General features: G+C 40.2%; 1 protein-coding gene across 1 annotated transcript in view; it reads left to right on the top strand.

Annotated features, from left to right (window-relative positions):
- WDR49 (WD repeat domain 49) overlaps nucleotides 1–21831 on the top strand; it is a 154299-nt gene that overhangs the window by 70564 nt on the left and 61904 nt on the right. The window contains exon 8 of the mRNA XM_036243520.1: nucleotides 4534–4767. Coding sequence (XP_036099413.1) covers nucleotides 4534–4767 — 234 coding nt within the window. The remainder of the gene's footprint in view (nucleotides 1–4533; nucleotides 4768–21831) is intronic.

Here is a 21831-nt window from a genome sequence, read left to right as displayed (position 1 = left end):
AAGTGCTGGAACACTGTTATATGCATTGATGGCAGGTCATCGATGCTGTTGCTTTGGTTCTCAGCAGAGAGGAAAATTAAAGAATTAAAGACAGAAAGTGGGATTGGTGGGATCATTAATTGAGAGAGTTCTCCAGATAAAGAAGGAAAAGCAGAATGATGACATTTGTTTTAAGAAAAACTAATGAACATACAAATTCTGATAAAAAATATTTCTAATTTTAATTGCTAATAAAAAGAAGTAACCTATTGAAGACTAGAGAGGTTATTGCTCATCTATTTAAGATTTTTATTTAATTTATATGACTAAATGCCAATGAAATATTAAAGCCAATATAAATTACTTGAGCAACACAGTGGAAAACGATTCCGGGAGAACTATAGTCCATTAATACTGTTGAGTTATTGTTAATCTATACTCAACTATGCCCCAAATTATTATTCTGACATGAAGTTAATTTGTATGTTTTAGAACAGAGTCCTTTATAAATAACACAGGATTTGGACAAGGGCAAGACTATCATAAGTAATATGAGTGTTTGAGAATGACCTAGATGTGTCTAACTTATGGTTTTAACATTCTAAAAATAGTTTATCAATTCTATTTATATTTAGAACACATTAAAATCTATTTTCAAGTGTTGGCTCTTGTAGAATCTATATTTCTGAGGATAAACATTTTCTGAAGAGCTTCCATAATATTTTATTTAAAAATAATTTAGTAATGTTTAAAAACCAGAATGAGTTCTTTAATAAGAAAATTCTTGCCGAGCCCTGGCTGGTTTTTCTCAGTGGTTAGAGGGTCAGGGTTTGATTCTGGTCAAGGCCACGTACCTGGGTTGCAGGTTTGAACTCTGGCCCTGGTCAGGGTCGTAGAGGAAGCAACCAATCCACGTGTCTCTCTCACATTGATGTTTCTCTCTTTCTCTCCCTTCCACTCTCTCTAAATATCAGTGGAAAAATATCCTTGGATGAGGATTAACAGCAACAACAACAAAATTCTTGCCAAGGAAACCCAATTTGCCTTATGTTTATACAGGGTGGGGACAAAAGTATGTTTACAGCTGCAAGTACATGAAACACAGAGTTTATTTTTGTAATATTATTTATTCATGATTGTATTATTTTACATATGAACAACCATAACCCTACTTTTGCCCCACCCTGTATATTCTTGTGGTTAGAAGGATTGGTAATGCTGTTTAAGAATTGATTAGATCTGTTTAAATTTGTTATAAGTATTAGTAGATGGAAGGGTTCCCTTATACATCTAGTACAATTATTTCCGTAAGATATTTGAAAACTTTTCATAAATATTATTGTAGAATACATGATATCTTCAATTATGTGAGTAACCATGAAGTGAGACAAGATTTTTTATGGTAGTGCTATATTCTTGGACTTGTCCTAGCTAATATTTTCATCAATGAGCTGAATAAAAATAGTTATTAGGTGAGCTATAACCTTCAAGAAATTAAAAAAAAATATTTATTAGGCATCTCCTGTGTCCCGTGGGATGTGTGAACAAATCAAAGAGGAATTGTGAGTATAATTGAATTATTATCCAAATTATATTGTTAAACTGTAACTCTGAATTAAGACTCAGAATATTGCTAGTCTTACCTTAAAACATCAGACCTTTGAAGATAAGATCGTAGATATCTTATTTGATTATTTGTTCATCGGAATAAAATCTAGAGTTTTACTTGATTAGGACCTCAGGGTAAATGAAATGCATGATGTAGTAGCTTAATCAGTTAATGAAAAAAGTAGGTTGCTTTAGAGAAGTCACATACCTACAACAATGGTGAGAACCACCTGATATATTAGCTAAATTCTGAGTACATTGCTTAAAAAAAGATCCTTGAGGATCCTAAGATACTCATCTTACATATGGATAAGTTGAGAGATGATCTTACATTTATTATCCATTAATGAATGTGTAAGTATATTATTTTAAATTATAATAACCAATAGGACTAAAAAACAAAATGTTTAGATTGAGAGAAATGGGAAGATGAAGGGAGAAAGGAAGTGTTAAGTAACTCCTTTTCTTTTGGAGGACAGAGTATTAGATATGTGACTAATACATGCTATGTATACAAGAGACACATGCGTGCACACATGCACAGTGCCGTTATTTGCTGTCGTGGAGAAAACCAGACCCCCAGAGAGAAACAGAGGGTTAAGAGGCATGGGCCAGGAAGAAAGCCCTTCAGTGCTATTGGATTTTATACCATGGACATATTCTACTATAGTTTTTTAAAGTAAACAACATCTGGATGACCATTGTCTCCTGGACAAAAAGTGAAAACAAAGACAGAGTGAGAGAATCGAGAGGGTGCCATGGCAGAGTGGGACCTAACAACTCATAGCATGATGTTTGTAGGAACTGGGATCATTTAACCTAGACAGGACGGGTAAGACGAGATGTATGCAAATGTGAGGAAAAGAGCAGGATAGAAGCCAGACCTAGAAGAGGATGTCTTTGACTTGACATATTTAATAATTACTGTAGAAATTCTTATCCTGTGGATTCCCAGGATTTGCATGGGAGGTGTGTGTATGTCCACATAGCCTCAAAATTACATGGAGAATTGTGTCCTTTTATGGGCATATGCATTTAGAGGTAGGGCATAGATTGTTATTTGAACAGATTGTTTTTCCAAAGGAGTTTACAATTTATAAGAACTATGAGGCTGCCTACCTTATGGAGTAATAAACACTTACTTAAAAAGAGGCCATTTTTTCAAGGACGAGAGAGACAGGGAAAGACAGAAGAACTGGTCTGGGTTGAAGGAGAGTGATGGTTGTTATGTAAGGGAGTGGCCTTGTTTGGGGAAATACATAATGGAATATTTAGGAGTGAAGGGACCTCATGTCCACAGTTTACTGTCAAATGGTTCAGAAAAATACTGAAGGCTAAACAGTTAGGTATCTAGGCAAAGGGGAAACAGGAGTTCTTTGTACTGTTCGTGCAATGTTTTTGTGAGCTTGAAATTATTGTAAAATAGACTATTCTTTAAAGTTCTGAAACTCAAGGAAGAACCTAGGAACTGTTTTGTACTGAAGGAGATTGAGAGACAGTGAGTGGTCTGGATTGGATCTTTTTGCTATAAAGAAATCATTGGGATATTGAGCAAACATTTCAGGAAGGTTTTTGAGTGAAGGAGATATTTGTGTTCTTTGTACTGTTCTGTAAATTTATCTACAAGTTTGAAATCATTTTGATATAAAGAGCTTTAATCAATAAATAAATAGACCATTTTTAATAAATAATCATTCTCCCATTGGATAAAATAGACTAGTTTATTTAAAAGACCATTCTCCAGTCTCAGGTTTTAATAGTTACACAATGAAAAAATAAAATAAAATAAAAGTAATAATAAAAGAGCGGTTATTGAACACATTCCACACTAGTCATCAGGCTAAATGCTTGACATGGGCTTTCATTCAATCTTCACAGCATTGGATGAGGGAGGTACTACATCAAAAACTCAGAGACAAAGGCACTTGCTGGAGGTCACCCTACAGTGAGAGACAGAGCCAAGATGAGAACCTGAGAAGTCTGGCCCTAGAGCTTGTCTGTTAGTTCCCTTTGGATGGGTCTTGCACTGTCTTCATTTTAGCTCAGTTTCCCTCACTCACCTGTGTTAATTCTGCACCACGACTCATAGTGGCAACACATGTGCACCTGCAAAGCTGCTTTCTGACTTTTTCTGTTTGCCTTGTTCTAGCTGCATATTATCTTTTTGTCATTATTGTGCTGAGTCTAGTATCTGTGGATTATTTAAACTTTATAGCATTTAATACCACGAATACCAAGTCATTATATAGATAGAGAGAGAGAGGGAGAGGGAGAGACAGACACTATTAGTTTTCTATTGCTACTGTGACAAATTACCACAAGCTTGGCCTGAAACAATACAAAATTATTTTGTGTTCTGTAGGTTAGAATTCCAGCATGGGTCTCACTGGGCTAAAATCAAGGTGTTATCAGGGTTGTCCTTCTTTCTGGGGGTTCTGGGGGAGAATGTTTTCTTGCCATTTCTAGCTTCCTTGGCTAAAGACCTCTTCCTCCAACTTCAAAGCCAGCAGCAGTAGGTCAGTCCTTTGTTACACCCCATCACTCCGCTCTCCCTTGTGATTACATGGGATTGAGCCAAACCACCCAGGATAATCTCTCCATCTCAAAGTCCTTGATTTATTGCATCTGTGAAATCCCCTTTTCCATGTAAGATAACATAGTCGCATGTTCTGGGGATAAGACATAGACCTCTCTGGGGATTATTAGTCTGTACACACAGGGACACAGACAAAACACAATCCCTTTCCTAGAGGAGATGATTATAACTGATGAAGTATTTAGATGGATAAGGGAAAACCTGTGTGTGCTATGACTGAAGTGTGAACAATTATAGCACTATGGAGGAAGCAACTGTCCGCCTGGCTCAAGGGTGAGCAAGAAAATAATTGGCTCAAAAATTAGAATTGTTCTTGACTTATTCATATGACTTCCTCACTTTCCATCCAGGTTTTGAGACTCTGGGATATTCAGCACCAGCTATCCATCCAGAGGATAACATGTCCTTTCCCCAAAAGTCAGGACTTCAGATGCCTCTTCCACTTTGATGAAGCCCACTGCCGACTTTTCATCTCATTCAATCACCAGCTAGCATTGTTGGCCATGGAAAGGGAAGCCGGCAAGAGGGTGAAAAGCCACAAGAACGCAATCACGTGTGTTCTGTACAATTCGGTCTTGAGGCAGGTAATGATGCTTTTCTGTCCCTCTTCCAACATGTGCCCATGTCCAGAGGCTACTTCCTTAATTCCATCTAAGGTCACTGAGGACAAATAGAGAAAAAGACACGTGGGAAAGAAATGATTGAATAGGCGTGTGCGTTTCTGCAATAATGCGTGTTTAGGGGGATTTGAGGATGATTTCATTTTCAGCCAGTGACCACAGCAGCAGGGATAGAGTTATAAGGAATGACAATATTCCAGCTAAAACACACACATTACATGACTGAACTTATCTTTGTTACCCGCTAGCGGAGGTCTTGATGCAAGTAAACCTGGTTGTAAAAATTTCTTTTATGAACACCATCTTCCTGTATCCCCGTGGAAAGTTCTGAAATATGCATGAAATGTAATTAGCAGAGATCCATTTTGCCGGCATATTTTACACCCGTGGCTCACCGTGGCAGCCTGGAATGTGTTCATAATAAAATGATTCAGTTAAATGTGGTGCCACTTGGTATGCAGCATGAGTGCTGTTTGTCTCCCCACCATTTTAATGACGCTCTGCAGCCTTTGCTTATGGGCGCTCTACCTGCATGTCAATGAAGAAGCCGGCTCTGGAGCAGAGATGCTGCCCAGGCTGCAAGCCTTCTTAGTGGATGGGAGGGCCAGCCTGGGGGTGGCAGGGAGGGAGTGGACACCCTCCTGCTGCCGTGATCACCTCAGGCCTGATTGAAAGAGCCCAGCAGGAGCCCAGCACATCGCCAGTATCCAGCTTGGAGCCAATTAAACAACTCCAACCCGTTCTTCCCTTCCCTCCACAGACGCTTCTGCAGTCACGCAGACATGAGTAGTTCAGATTTTGTGCAAGGGCTGGAGAGCTCTTTGTTACTAATGAGCAGTGTGTCATCTCACTACTTCAAACATTCTGTTTTCTGGTTATTCTAGGAGATAAAGACCCTCTACAAAATAATCCATTTTACATTCCATCTGTGGGAAGTGTTCCCCGTAAATGTTTTACTGAACTTTATAAAGGCAACCAGTTAATTCGGCTCCCTGGTGGCCACTGAGCGATGTATTTGTTTCCAGGAGAACATTATGCTAATTGAGATCTGCAAAGTTAAAAAGCTAGGTTTCTGCTTTAGATGTTAAGATCTTGTATTGCCTGGCCATGAGATGAGCAATATTCCCCAAGGAATTCAGGAAATGGGACCCAAAGGAGTTCTGGAATCTTCCATTTGGGACATGAAGATAAAACCAATACAACATAAATATATGCAAGTCATAGGCAATGATAGAATTGCACATTTGGTATATAATGTAGGAAGAATCACTGTACAAATGAGTTGAGTGTTCCCACCTCTTTATCTTTACTGTTAATAGCATGAATAATTAAAAGCATTAATATGTACAGAAAGCACACAGCGCTGCGCACCACATACAAAAGTGCTTCCTAACTATTAGCTGCTAAGCTACAAAGAAACACTTTAACATTACATTACATTTTTTAATTATAAAAATGTATCGGAAATCAAATAAAAGAAAATAATGTCACCCACAGTCCCATATTCCAGTGATATTTGTCATTTTATAGTAATTAAACAAAGTAAATAAAACAGTTTTGAAGAAATCCTGGGAGCCAAGACTGAGGGAGACTCCGGACTTTAAGGGAAGATCCAGGGTGTCTTCCTGGTGCCCATTGCTCGGTAGGTCTTCCAACAGGACTGTGGGATGGAAAATGGGGAAGCAGACACACTACCATCTCACAAGGCAACAGTGGAATTCAGTGTCATGAAGTGGAGGTAAGAGCAAAGTGCTATGGGTGGAAAGTGATCAGTTCTGCCTGGGGCTGGGGTGGGTGGTGTTTCAGCAGAGCCCTGAAAGCTAGAGTTGGAATCTTTAAAAGGAGAAGGAAGTAGTTCAGACAGAAAACACAACCTGAGCACTTGCAAAGAGGCTGGAGCACTCACAGTGCGTCAAGGGGAGAGAGTTCACTCTGATGTGGCCAGTTTGGGAGCATTTGGCAGGTGTCGGAGGTGCAGCAGTAAAGGGAGCTTAGAGCAAGAACGTGAAGGTCATTCACTGAACGTCCCACAGTCTGGTCTTGGAAAAATTACGCATAAACTTGGAGTTAAAATACTAATTCTCAGCATGATCTCGGACCCCAGCGGACTCAGTTCCTTTCAGGGAATCTGAGAGATCAAAACTATTTTTGTCATAATATTAGTTTGTTGTTTGCTATTTTCATTCATATTGTCTTGTCAGTGGATAGTAGAGGTTTTTAGAGGCTATGTGATGAGCGGTCATTGCTGTGATGTCCAAAAGAATTGTGCTTGTGTATTCTTGTGTTTTAACAAATTCTAGTTAAATTTCCAATGTAAATTATCTGTCTGTCTGTCTATCTGTCTATGCTTTCCATATACATAAAAGTTATTTGAAGTCTTCAATAATTTTAAGAGTGTAAAGGGACCCCAAGATCAAAAGTTTTGAAAGCCACTAAGTTAGAGAAATCAGAGTTCAAATGTTGAGCAGATGATTTACCATCTCTAAGCTTCAGTTTATTAACTTTTATAATTTTTGTTTTTTGTTCATCCTCCCCCAAGGTTATTTTTCCATTGATTTTTAGACAGAGTGGAAGGGGGAGAGGTGGGGAGAGAGAGAGAAACATCAATGTCAGAGAGACACATTAACTGGTTTCCTCCCGCAGGACCCCGACCAGGGACAGGGATCGAACCTGCAACCCAGGCACATGTCCTTGACCGGAAATCAAACTCAAAACCCTTCTGTTGGCAGGCCGACTTTCTAACCTCTTGAGCCGAACTGGCCAGGGCAGTTTATTAACTTTAAAAAATGTGTGTGTGAACTTCCGGTCAAGATGGCGGGTAGGTAAACGCGGTATCGCGTCCTCCCACAACCACATCAAAGTTACAACTAAACTACAGAACAACCATCATTCAAAACCGCCTGAAGTCAAGCTGAATGGAAGTCCTACAACTACGGAATTAAAGCAGCAGCCACATCCAGACTGGGAGGAGGGGCGGAGGGGACGGGCTGGTCCCACACCCACGTGTGGCGGATAAAAATCAGGAGGACAGCTCGGCTGGGAGGGTCCTTCCTGAGGACTGAGGGGTCCCCGTCCCACACCAGGTGCCCTGCTTAGGGTTCCAGTGCCAGGAAGAGAGTCCCCATAACTTCTGGCTGGAAAAACCAGCGGGAACTGAGGCTCAGGGAGGCTGAAGCGGCTGGAGCCCCAGGCAGCTCCTTAAAGGGCCCGCACACGGACTTATCGGACTCTTTCCCTCTAAGCTTGGAGGGGAAGCAGCTCGAGGGGTGCCAGAGACACACAGGGAAGAACTGAGCTGTTTGGCACTGGAGTGAGGGCTGGAGAGGGGGCTTTCTCTGGGACAAACGTGCCGTCAGAGGCCTTTGTTCCTTTGGTGAGCTCTTCCCTGGGGCGGCAGACAGTCTCCATATCTGGGACTCCAGCAACCGGGCTCACACTGGTAGCCCCGCCCTGGTGACTCCCTGAGGCCCCGCCCCACCCAACTTTCAGGCCCACCCAAGCTGTTGCCACTTGCTTAACCATAGGATTGGCCTGGCTTGGATCCTGCTTCAGGTTTTTCCTAAATTCTTTCAAACGAGCAGCATCTGGTCTCAGTGAGCCCCATACTTCTCATTAAGTAATACACTGAAACAAACACAGGGAGGCAGCCAAAATGAGGAGACAAAGAAACAGGTCCCAAATGAAAGAACAACAAAACCCCAATAAAAGAACTAAGCGAAATGGAGATAAGCAACCTAACAGATACTGAGTTCAAAATACTGCTTATAAGGATGCTCAATGAACTTAGTGAGAACCTCAGTGAACTTAGGGAGGACCTCAAGAGCATAAAAAAGGACCAGTTAGAAATCATGGATACACAGTTAGAATTAAAGGAGGCATTAACTGAAATAAAGAATAATTTACACAGCTTCAATAATAGAGTATGTAAATCCAAGGAGCAAACCATAGATTTGGAATATAAGAAAGCAAAAAATGCCCAATCAGAACAGCAAAAAGAAAAAAGAATAAAAAAAAATGAGGATAGTGTAAGGAGCCTCTGGGACCACTTCAAGCGTGCCAACATTCGCATCTTGGGGGTGTCAGAAGGAGAAGAGAGAGAACAAGAAATCGAAAACCTGTTTGAAACAATAATGGCAGAAAACTTTCCTAACTTGGTGACATACGAGTCCAGGAAGCACAGAGAGTCCCAAACAAGATGAACCCCAAGAGGCCCACACCAAGACACATCATCATCAAAATGCAAAAGGTTCAAGACAAAGAGAGAATCTTAAAAGCAGCAAGAGAAAGGCAGCTAGCTAGTTACCTACAAGGGAGTTCCCATTAGGCTGTCAGTTGATTTCTCAAAAGAAACTTTGCAGGCCAGAAGGGAGTGGCAAGAAATATTCAGAGTGATGAAAACCAAGAACCTACAACCAAAATTACTCTATCCTGCAAAGCTGTCATTTAGAATTGATGGACATATAAAAACTCTCCCAGACAAGAAAAAGTTAAAGGAGTTCATCACTACCAAACCGTTATAATATGAAATGATGAAGGGTCTTTTTGAAGAAAAAGATAAAATATATGAACAAACAAAATGGCAATGAATACATATCTATCAACAATGGAATCTACAAACAAAATGAACAGGTAGAACAGAAACATTCTCATAGATACAGAGAACACTTTGTTGGTTGCCAGTTGGGATGGGGGTTGGGGGAATGGGTGAAAAAGGTGAAGGGATTAAGAAGCACAAATTCATTGCTAGACTGACAAACCTCAAAGGGAAAGGGGTTGGGGGAGTGGGAAGAAATAAACCAAAGAATTTATATGCATAACCAATGGACACAGACAGTAGTGTGGGAAAAGGTGGGAGGGGGGTGGGAGTGGGGAGGAGGGGGTCAATGGGGGAAAAATGTGGAACATCTGTAATACATTTTACATCCAACAATAAAGTTTTGAAAAAAATAAAAATAAAAAATAAATAAATAAATAAAAATGTGTGTGTTTGTGGGGCATAGACTGTAATGGTAACAGCATGCATCTCTCCCGCATTTCTCGGTATGACCTACCTTTAGGAAGCGGTTCCTTCCTCCCAAGCGGCCGGCACTAGCAAGACTTCCCCAGGTCCCCCATACCTCTCAGGTTGAATGCTGATGCTTTACAACACCTGTTTTGCTTGTGAACTTCTTGGTATTCCTTAATCTCTATTTAACCATGTGTCATGTGAAAGCAGGTGTTAGGAATAGTGACAAAGATGAAGGGGACCCTGAACTGGGCTTTGTCCCAACCCTGCTTCTGTCTAGGACATCCTTGAGGTGAGGAAGTTGCTTGCCCTCTCCCTTCTCAGCCACTTCATCCATGCTTGTGGACACTCAGATCTAGGGCTCGACTCTGGTCCTCTCAGCTCCCGAAGTCTCCAGGGGCAGCCCTGGGCACACTTACCTCACCCCTCTGAGCATTGGTCACATCTGTAGTTGTTTTCTAGTCAAACGCTTAATTCCACTCTCATTTCTCTCTCCTCCTGTGTTTTGGGGGTAAGGTGAAGGTCCTTGTCTTCCACTTCTGTATTTTCCAACAACTCCTAATGCTCTTCTGAGTGCCAAATGGATACTCAGTGGCTAGCTTTGGTCAATTATTGCCACTTCTCATTCCAAGTTCAAAAGGAACCCATGCTTTTCAGTCCACTGATGCTCACTCTTTGGTTATCTGGTTTTGTGTCTCTTTTGAAGACTTTCCCTTTGTCTGAAATTAATGGAAATCTTTCTTCTGTTGTCATTTCAGCATGTAGCTGACAAGTTAGCATCATTTCATTCTATTTGACTTCAGTGGGGACCAAACATAATCCCTATATAAAAGCAACTTGGCACATTTCTGTGACTTTTCCTTATCTTCCTGGCTTTTGGTACCCGGGCATCCCTAATCTAAGGAAGTGATGGTGAGCCGCTAAGCCTCTTCCAAAGGACCGCATGCTTTGTTACTTCCTGCAAAGATTGCCCTCACAGCTAGCCGCAGAACAAGTTGGGACAGGATGAGGGAGTCCCTGGAATGCACAATTTTAAAAGAATCAAAGTAGCTCAATATCCTGAAGGCAGTTTTAATAGACAGTGTTTGCACTGAGTTCTTAAATGAAGCTTTTCTTAAAACGCCATGAATTTTAGGAACCTTTAAAAATGTATTTGCAGATACAAACAGGAATAAAGTTTCAGTGTTATTAGTATGGCTCTCATCCTGATGATGTGGGTTAATGTGTTTTTTTGTAAAATAGGTAATGTCTCCATTTGCTTTGCACTTAGACACACTTATAGTCAGCCTCAGCATTTAGATGCCATCACATTTTGACAGACAATAATATTTCCTACTTTTGTTATTGAAATAACTTGATTTTTTTATAAAACATTACAAGCATATTGTAAGAAATTAAAACAATGCAGTAAGCTCAAATAAGAAACTAAATAGCATCATGTTCTAAATATCTCTCTACTTAGACTATTTTACATAAATATTGTTCTGTAACCTACTTTTTTATTCTATAATAGACTGAAGTGCATTTTTTGTGCCTAAATATAGATCCAGTCCATCATTTTTAAAAGGCAGCGCATATCCCACTGTAGGTATGTATCATCATTTACTGATCCATTTGCCTTGATGAGAATTTTGCTATTACACATTTTTTTTGTACATAACTCTATTCACGCTCATGACTTTATTTCTCTAGGGTAAAATCTTAGGAATGACTTTCTAGGTTAAAATATATGCATAGTATATAATTTGATACAAAAATTGCCTCCCATAATCTTACCATTTTATCCAATTCCTAAGAGTAAACATATTAATCACATCCATGGTTATATAAAGAAACTTGCCAGACAGTGCTGACTGGCAGCCTCCAGAAAGACTCTGGAAATCCTTGGTGGGGTTTCCAGTTCAGCATGGGATATTGGCCTTGAAATTTTGAAGGCTAGACCTTCACATTATCCAGAGTGGTACTGATACTGGTGTAATTAACCTAGTTATTAATAACAGCAAACCAGCAAAGAGAAGGCTAAATATTGCAGGTGTGTCTTTTGGGTAGCTGCCAGGAAGCTGCAGTTTTATACCCCCCAGGGAGCACTGGTCTATTCCCTGCCGATCTCTGTGGGAGGGGACTAGACGGGAAGAAAGATAGACGTGTGCCCAGTAAAGTTGGAGTGACACTGGAAAGCCTGTCAGTCACACCTGGGAAGAGATCATTGGCCAAAATAGGTGTGGCCGCTGCAAGCGCAGGGAGATTTGGGATACTTAATTCCCTGAAGAAAGAAACTCATGCTCTTGGTACTCTCGGTTCCTCTTGGCTGACTCCTGGCTGGCGAGCTCTCAGGCCCCTGCTTCCTGTATTCACCCATATGGCTTAAGGCCATGTGGACCACACACAATGGACTGATGGACTATGACTCACTAGCCTGATGCTGAACTAGACCTGGCTGCAACATGAAACAGAAACTCTGAATACTGGCTTTGCTTTTAGCTCTACTGAAGGCCCAACTACACTTCTTCCAGGACTTGGTTAAGGGAAATGGGACTTTGGAAACCCAGGCATGCATGTCCGTGAAAATAAAAATTACTCATCCTCCCATGGGAGTCTCAGAAATTTTTTCTCTCTCAAGATATGGTAAGGACACCACCCACAGCACTCAGTGGGGAAAGGGATACCCCACATCCACCGATAAGTACTATTTCTTGAAGACCACCTCTCACACTATCACAAGAAACATAACACCGCATCATTCATCAGACATGACACTGGGGTGTGATTTTTTGGCAACAGTGCATTTCCTGTCCTCTTTTCCATACACCATTATTTTGGGGAATTGAGACTTTTGAGAATCTAAATTCAATTTGTAGTTCCCTTGGTAATTATAAAATCTGAGAAAAAGTAGGCTGACAATCTTAAGGGAGATTTATCTCCACCTTACAAGACATTATACCTCTTTAGTGCTTGTATTTAGAGCAAAATCAATGAATGTCTCTTATGAACAGAACTGAACACTAATGAGAACTTTCCCTTTGCCGGCCGATTGCTGGACTCCAAGTGACCTCCACTGTGTTGACACGGCTTTTCTTTACTAGCAGCTTAAGGCTTTACGTGGATGCAGGTCAGTTCCGAGCCTACGAGGGTTAATCACTAGATGGAGATATGGGAAGCACCCTAGTCTTAAGATTACACCAAAACACATACGTGCACTCGCACACACACGCATACACACATACGTTTATATAAATGTGATTGCCTTGGAAGGAATAACGCATTTCAATGTTACAAACTCAAAAGAACAAAAGGACATATGGTGAGAGTGTCCTCTCATCCGTGTCTACCTGCCCAGTTCCCTTCCCTGGAGCCATCCCGTTTTATGACTTCCATGAACCCCCTTCCAGGGCTCTTCTATTCATTCACGAGTAACTATGCATACTCACTCTTACATATATATGTAATTGTTAATTTTAAGAACATATATTTTTCTTTGATTTATTTTTATTTTTTTTTATGAATTATTTATTTATTTTTTTGTTACAGATATTTTACCTTTTTACCCCATTGGCACCCCCCACCCCACCCCACCTCTGCCCCGTCCCCGGCTTAGTTGTCCATGTCCATTGGTCATGCATACATGCATATAAGTTCTGTGGTTTATCTCTTCCCACCCCCCCCACCCCCTCTTCTGAGGGATGTCAGTCTGTGCCCTACTTCCATGTGTCTGGGTCTACTGTATTCCTCAGACTGTTATGTTCATTATATTCCGTATATAGGTGAGATCATGTGGTATTTGTCTTTTTCTGCTTGGCTTCTTTCACTTAGGATAATACTTTCCAGGTCCCTCCATGTCGTCTCAAAGGATAAGAGATCTTTCTTTCTTACCGCTGCATAGTACTCCATTGTGTATATGAAACCACAGCTTTTTTATCCATTCATCTACTGGTGGACACTTGGGCTGTTTCCAGATCTTAGCTATTGTAAATAGTGCTGCTATGAACATGGGGGTACATATATTCGTTCTGATTGGTGTTTCAGGCTTCTTAGGGTATATTCCCAGCAGTGGGATCACTGGGTCAAATGGAAGTTCAATTTTTAATTTTTTGAAGTAGCACCATATTGTTTTCCATAGCGGCTGCACCAGTCTGCATTCCCACCAGCAGTGTATTAGAGTTCCCTTTTCTCCACACCCTCGCCAACACTTGTTGTTTGATGATTTGTTGATGGTGGCCATTCTGACAGGTGTGAGGTGATACCTCATTGTTGTTTTAATTTGCATCTCTCTGATGATTAGTGATGTTGAGCATTTCTTCATATGTCTTTTGGCCATTTGTATGTCCTGTTTGGAGAGGTGTCTATTCAGCTCCTCTGCCCATTTTTTAATTGGGTTCTTTGTCTTTTGTTGAGTTGTAGGAGCACTCTATATATATTGGAAATTAATCCCTTATCTGATACATCATTGGCAATGATGTTCTCCCATACAGTGGGTTGCCTTTCCATTTTGATGATTGTTTCTTTTGCTGTGCAGAAGCTTTTTAGTTTGATGTAGTCCCATGTGCTCATTTTCTCCTTTATTTCTGTTGCCTTAGGTGATGTATCAGTGAAAATTCTGCTCCGTATGATGTCCGAAATTTTGTTGCCTACATTTTCTTCTGGAATTTTTAGGGATTCACGGGTCACATTTAAGTCTTTTATCCATTTTGAGTTTATTTTTGTGTATGGTATAAGTTGATGGTCTAGTTTCATTTTTTTTGCATGTAGCTGTCCAATTTTCCCAACACCATTTATTAAAGAGGCTGTCTTTACTCCACTGTATGCTCTTGCCACCTTTGTCAAATATTAATTGAGCGTATTGCCTTGGGTCCATTTCTGGGTTTTCAGTTCTGTTCCACTGGTCTATATGCCTGTTCTTGTGCCAGTACCAGGCTATTTTGGTTACAGTTGCTTTGTAGTATAACCTGATATCTGGTATTGTGATCCCACCTACTTTGTTCTTTTTTTTCAAGATTGCGGTGGCTATTCGGGGTCTTTTTTGGTTCCATATGAACTTTTGAAGTATTTGTTCTAGTTCTATGAAATATGTCGTTGGTATTTTGATGGGGATTGCATTGAATCTATAGATTGCTTTGGGTAGTATGGACATTTTAATGATGTTAATTCTTCCAATCCATGAACAGGGTATGTGCTTCCACTTTTTTATATCTTCCTCTATTTCTTTTTTCAATGACCTGTAGTTTTCTGCAAATAGGTCCTTTACTTCTTTGGTTAAGTTTATTCCTAGGTATCGTAGTTTTTTTGGCGCGATGGTAAATGGGATTGTTTTTTCAGTTTCTCTTTCTGTGAGTTCATCATTGGTGTACAAGAATGCCATCGATTTCTTGACGTTAATTTTGTATCCTGCTACTTTGCCAAATTCATTTATTAAGTCTAGTAGATTTTTGATGGAGTCTTTAGGGTTTTCTATGTATAATATCATGTCATCTGCAAATAATGACAGTTTCACTTCCTCCTTTCCAATTTGGATCCCTTTTATTTTTTCTTCATGTGTGATTGCTGTGGCTAAGACTTCCAGTACAATGTTGAATAAGAGTGGCAAAAGTGGATATCCCTGTCTTGTTCCTGTTCTTAATGGAAATGTTTTTAGTTTCTGTCCATTGAGTATGATGTTGGCTGTAGGTCTTTCATATATGGCCTTTATTATGTCGAGATATGATCCCTCTATTCCCACATTGCTGAGCGTTTTTATCAGAAATGGATGCTGGATTTTGTCGAATGCTTTTTCAGCATCTATTGATATGATCATGTGGTTTTTATTCTTCATTTTGTTGATGTGGTGTATCACGTTTATTGATTTGCGAATATTGTACCAGCCTTGCATCCCTGGAATGAATCCCACTTGGTCATGGTGAATAATTTTTTTTGATGTATTTCTGGATCCAATTTGCTAATATTTTGGTCAGGATTTTGGCGTCTATGTTCATCAGGGATATTGGCCTGTAGTTTTCTTTCTTTGTAGTGTCTTTTTCTGGTTTTGGAATTAGAATTATGCTGGCCTCGTAGAACGTGTTTGGAAGTCTTCCTTCTTCTTGAATTTTTTGAAATAGTTTGAGGAGAATGGGTGTTAGTTCTTTTTTGAATGTTCGGTAAAACTCCCCCGTGAAGCCATTTGGGCCTGGGCTTTTGTTTGCTGGGAGAGTCTTGATTACCTCTTCAATTTCCTTAGTTGTTATTGGTCTGTTCAAGGTTTCTATCTCTTCCGGGAATAGTTTTGGGAGACTGTGTGTTTCTATAAATTTGTCCATTTCACTTAGATTGTCGAATTTGTTGCCATATAGTTGTTCACAGTAGTTGTTAACGATCTTTTGTATTTCCGTGGTGTTGGTTGTTACTTCTCCTCTTTCATTTCTGATTTTGTGTATTTGGGTTCTCTCTCTTTGTTTCTTGGTGAGTCTAGCTAAGGGTCCATCAATCTTGTTTATCTTTTTGAAAAACCAGCTCTTTGTTTCATTGATCTTTTGAACTGTTTTTTTGGTCTCTATGTCATTTATCTCTGCTCTGATCTTTACTATTTCCTTCCTTCTACTTGCTCTGGGGTTTTCTTTTTGTTTGCTTTCTAATTCTTTAAGTTGTGAGGTTAGACAGTCAATTAGAAATTTTTCTTGTTTTTTGAGGTAGGCCTGTAGTGCTATGAACTTCCCTCTCAGAACTGCTTTTGCTGCATCCCATAGATTTTGTGTTGTTGTGTGTTCATTTTCATTGGTTTCCAGGAAGTTTTTAATTTCTTCCTTGATCTCCTCGGTGACCCATTCATTGTTTAATAACATGCTATTTAGCCTCCATATGTTGAAATGTCTTTGCATGTTCTTGTTGCAATTGATTTCTAGTTTCATGCCATTGTGATCTGAGAAGATGCTTGATATGATTTCAATCTTCTTGAACTTGTAGAGATTTAGTTTGTGTCCTATCATGTGGTCTATCTTTGAGAATGTCCCATGTGCACTTGAGAAGAATGTGTATTCTGTAGTTTTGGGGTGTAATTCTCTGTAGATATCTATTAAATCCATTTGGTCTAGTGCTTCATTTAGAGTCTCTGTTTCCTTGCTAATTTTTTGTCTAGAGGATCTGTCTAGTGATGTCAGTGGGGTATTGAAGTCCCTTGCCATGATTGTATTGCTGTCGATTTCTCCAATGAAGTCCTCCAGAAGATTTTTAATATATATTGGTGCTCCTATATTGGGTGCATATATGTTTATCAAGGTTATATCTTCCTGTTGGATAGATCCTTTCAATATTATGTAGTGGCCGTCTTTGTCTCTAGTTATGGTCTTCATTTTGAAATTTATTTTATCAGATATGAGAATTGCTACCACAGCTTTTTTTTGCTTTCCATTTGCTTGGAAAATTTTTTTCCATCCCTTCACTTTCAACCTATGTGAGTCTTTTGTTGAGAGGTGGGTCTCTTGTAAACAACATATAGATGAGTCATGCTTTCTTATCCAATCAGCTACTCTGTGTCTTTTTATGGGAGCATTCAATCCATTTACGTTTAACGTGATTATTGATATGTACTTATTTATTGCCATTTTTGTTTAGTGTGGTTCTATTTTTTTTCCCATTTCTACTGCTAATTACAGCAGTCCTTTAACATTTCTTGCAGTGCTGGTTTGGTGCTAATGTATTCCCTTAGCTTTTTTTGTCTGGGAAGCTCTTTATTTGATCTTCTATTTTGAATGATAGCCTTGCTGGGTAGAGTAGTCTTGGATTCAGATTCTTGTTTTTCATGACTTTGATTACTTCATGCCATTCCCTACTGGCCTGTAGTGTTTCTTGTGAGAAGTCAGCTGAGAGCCTTATGGGGTTCCCTTTGTAGGTAACCTGTTGCTTACCTCTTGCTGCTTTTAGGATTCTCTCTTTGTTTTTAATTTGTGGCATTTTAATTACTATGTGTCTTGGTGTGGGCCTGTTTGGGTTCTTCTTACTTGGGACTCTCTGTGCTTCTTGAACTTGAATGCCTTCTTCCTTCACCAAGTTAGGGAAGTTTTCTGTCACTACTTTTTTGAATATATTCTCTATCCCTTGCTCATTTTCTTTTTTGGGGGGGGGACTCCTATGATGCAAATATTATTACGTTTCCAATTGTCCCACAGTTCTCTTAAGCTGTCTTCCTGTCTTTTAATAGTTTTTTTCCTTTTGTGTTTCTGATTGGTTGATTTTTTCTACCCTGTCTTCTAATTCACTGATCCGGTCCTCAGCTTCCTCTACTCTGCTTTTTAAACCTTCCAATGTGTTTTTCATTTCTGATATGTCATTTTTTATCTCTTCTTGTTGGTTTTTAATTTCCAACTGGCTTATTTTCAGTGTCTCTATGTCCTTACTCATGCTGTTCAGCTTCCTCAAGATCATGGCTCTGAATTCTAGCTCTGTTAACATGCCTAATTGCTCCACATTGATCTCATCTTCTTGCTCTTTCATTTGGCTTCTCTTTCTGTGTTTCACCATTTTGGCTATCACTGTGGGCTTTGGAGCCTGTCAAGTTTTCCCTGTGGGTGTTGGTGTTCTGCTGTTTGTGGCTCCCTCTTCTGTGTTTAGATGAGCGAGGGAGGACCCACGTTGAACACCACTGTCAAGTCTTACTTTCCTGGTTAAAGTTGCCAGCACAGGAAAGGTACTGTTATCCTCTAGCTTTTTGCCTGGAGGCTAGCAGTCTGTGTTACTTGATGAGTTTTGGGTTGTCAGTTGATTGAAAAGCTCCCTCAGGTGCTTAGCATAAGGGGATTTCCTGAGGGTGGGGCAGATGCTGGTTGTTCAAAAGCCTCAATTAGCACTTCAATGGCCCATAGGGTGGGGTTGGATCTCCGAGGGAGGGGTTGCTGCCTCTCCTCAGAGCCCTGGGAAGGAGCAATGTGGTCACCGTCCTGTGTGGCTGTACTCAGCAAAAGCTCTGAGCGCCCTCCAGATCCCGAGTGTCCCGACCCAGCTCCAGTCCAGTCCGCCCTCCCTCTGCCGGAGCCCAAGGTGAGTGGCTGTGGCTGTTTCAGCCTCTGTCCCGGCTGCGCTGTGGGGCCGCCTGGGAGTGTGACCCGAGGGCGCTGCTCCCAGCTAAGGCCGCTGCCGAGCTGCGGACCGTGGGCTCCCAGCCCCGTCTTGCGCCTCCGCAAGCCTACCGGGATGGAGTCTGTGTTCCTCGTTGTATGGTCCTCACAAGCTGCTTTTCTGTTGGTTTTTCCCGTTGATTTGTCTGTGTTATAGTTGTAATTCCAGTTTGGTTCTGGGAGATGGTCTGTGTAGCTTCCATTCACTCCGCTGTCATTTTTCCTCTCTCCCAGAACATATTTTATTTTAAATGCTGTTTACACAAATGGTAGCATATTACATGCACAGAAACATTGCTCTGTACATTGATTTTTTTTACCTAATGATACAGCTTAAAGATCATTTTATCTCATTACCTGAAGAGTATGCTCCTCCTTTTTTCTAGCCCCATGGTACTCCATTACATGGGTCTACCAAATTTTTATTAATCAGTTCTTATAGGCACTTAGGTTAATGCTGGTATTTTTCTATTACAAGTAATATAGTAGTTTTTAACCTTGAACACACAAATTTTAGCATCAGTGAGGAAATATATGTGGGATAAATTCCTAGAACTGGTCAAAAACTATGTCAGTAAACTTGGTCGATATTGGCAAATGTCCAAAAAAAGCTGCATTAAACCTATCATTGGGGTAGGAGAGAACCCTTTCCTCAGCCTATCTCATCACCAAGGTCTCAGCTCCTTCTTAAGACCTTATTTTTTTTCTAAAGAGCACTTTTAGGTTCACACCAAAATTGAGAAGAAGGTACAGAAATGTTTCAATCCCTCTGTCCTCCCTCATACATAGTCTCCCTTGTTATCCACATTCTCCATCAAAGAGATACATTGGTTACAAATGACGAACTTGTATTGACCCATCCTTATCACCAAATGTCTTGGTGTTATATATTCTGTGAGTTTAGACAAATGTATAATAACATGTATTTACTGTTATAGTGTCATCTAGAGTAATTTCACTGCCCTAAACATCTTCTGTGCTCCACCTTGTCTTCCCACTCTCCTCCCCTAAACCCTGGCAACTACTGATATTTTTACTATCTGCATAGTTTTTCCTGTTTCAGAATGTTATATAGTTGGAATCACACAGTATGTAACCTTTTCAGACGGGCTTCTGTCACTCAGTAACATGCATTTCCATATCTTCTATCCATTTTAATGGCTTGAAAGCTCTTTTTTTTTAAAAAAGCACTGTATAACATTTCATTGTATGTATGTACCACAGTTCATTCATTCACCTATTGAAGGAGGTTTTTGGTTGCTTCCAAGCATGGCAATTATGAATAAAGCTTCTAAACATCTATGTGCGGGCTTTTGTGTGAACATAAGTTTTCAACTCTTTGGGGTAAATATCAAGAAGGCTGTTTGCTGAATTGTATGGTAAGAGTATATTAGTAAAAAATTGCCTGTTGCCTTCTAAAGTGGCTGCACCGTTTTGCTTTCCCATCAGTGATGAAGGAACGATTCCATTGCTCCACAGCCTCTTCAGCACTGGGTGTTGTCAGTGTTCCAGATTTATGTCATTGTAATGTGTAGTGTCACATTGTTGTTTCACTGTGCACCTCCCCGAAACATAGGATGCAGAGCCCCTTCTCATATGGTATTTGCCATTTGTTTATCTTCTCTGCCGAGGTCTGTTAAGGTCTTTGGTCCATTTTTAAATGGGTTCTTTGTTTTCTCGTTGAATTTTAAGAGTTCTATGTATATTCTGGATAACAGTCCCTCAAGAATAGATCTTTTAAAAATATTTTCTTTCCATCTGTGACTTGTCATTTCTTTTTTTTAATCCTCACCCAAGGACATTTTTGCATTTATCTTCAGATAGAGCGGGAGGGACAGAGGGTGGAAGAGAGAGAGAGAGAGAAACATCAATGTGAAAGAGACCCCTTGACTGGTTGCCACCCACACAACCCCAACCAGGACCGGGGACAAACTGCAACCAAGGTACATGCCCTTAGCGGGAACCGAACCCGGGTCTCTTGGTCTGTGGGCCAACGCTCCAACCGCTGAGCCAAACCGGTCAGGGTCTATGGCTTGTCTTTTCATGCTCTTGACAGTGTATTTTGCAGAGCAGAGATTATTAAATTTGACAAAATTCATTTTATAAATTATTTCATTCATGGATAAAACCCTTTGTGTTTTATCTAAAAAGTAATTGCAAAACCAGAGGTCATTTAAATTTTCTCCTATGTTATGTTCTTTGAGTATTTTAGTTCTTTTTTCTAAATATTAGGCTTGTGATCCATTTGGACTTGGATTTCCTGAAGGCTATGTAGTCTGTTTCCGGATTCATTTTTTACGAGTGGAGGTCCAGCACTTCCTGCACCATTTGTTCAGAAGACTCGTTCCTTCATCGTACTGCCGTGGCTTCTTTGTCAAAGTTCAGTTGATTATATTTATGTGGGTCTATTTTCGGTCTCTCTATTCTGTTCCAGTGATCTATTGTCTATTCTTTTGCTGATACCACACTGCCTTGATTATTTCAGCTTTGTAGGAGGTTATGAAGCTGGGTAGTGTCAGTCTTCTGATTTCATTCTTCTGCAATATTGTGTTGGCTCATCTGGGTCTTTGGCTTTTCTGTATATAGACCCATTATTTTAATTTCCTGATCTGATAATTCCCACATCCCTGCCATGACTAAGTCTGATGTCTGCTCCATAGCCTCAAACTGTCTCTTGCCATTTAGTTTGTATTCTTTTTATTCATAGTTGAATATGATATACTGCGTAAAAGCAGTTTCTGTAAATAGGCCTGTAGAAATGTGGTGGTGAGGTGTGGGGGACGAGGTGAAGCCTTCTAGAGTCTTATGACGAGGTCTCAGATCTCCACTGAGCCTGTGCCTCTGACTGTGACCTTCGCATGTGTTCTCTGTTGTCCCCTCCTCCCCTGGGGTAGAACAAGAAGGTGAGAGGCAGCTAGAATCCCCCAGGTCAGTTAGCCCCTGATA

The sequence above is a fragment of the Molossus molossus genome, unplaced genomic scaffold, assembly GCF_014108415.1.
Source record: "Molossus molossus isolate mMolMol1 unplaced genomic scaffold, mMolMol1.p scaffold_m16_p_5, whole genome shotgun sequence".
Taxonomy (NCBI): Eukaryota; Metazoa; Chordata; class Mammalia; order Chiroptera; family Molossidae; genus Molossus; species Molossus molossus.
Note: the sequence above shows the minus strand (reverse complement) of the source record. Positions and strands in the feature narration are given on the sequence as shown.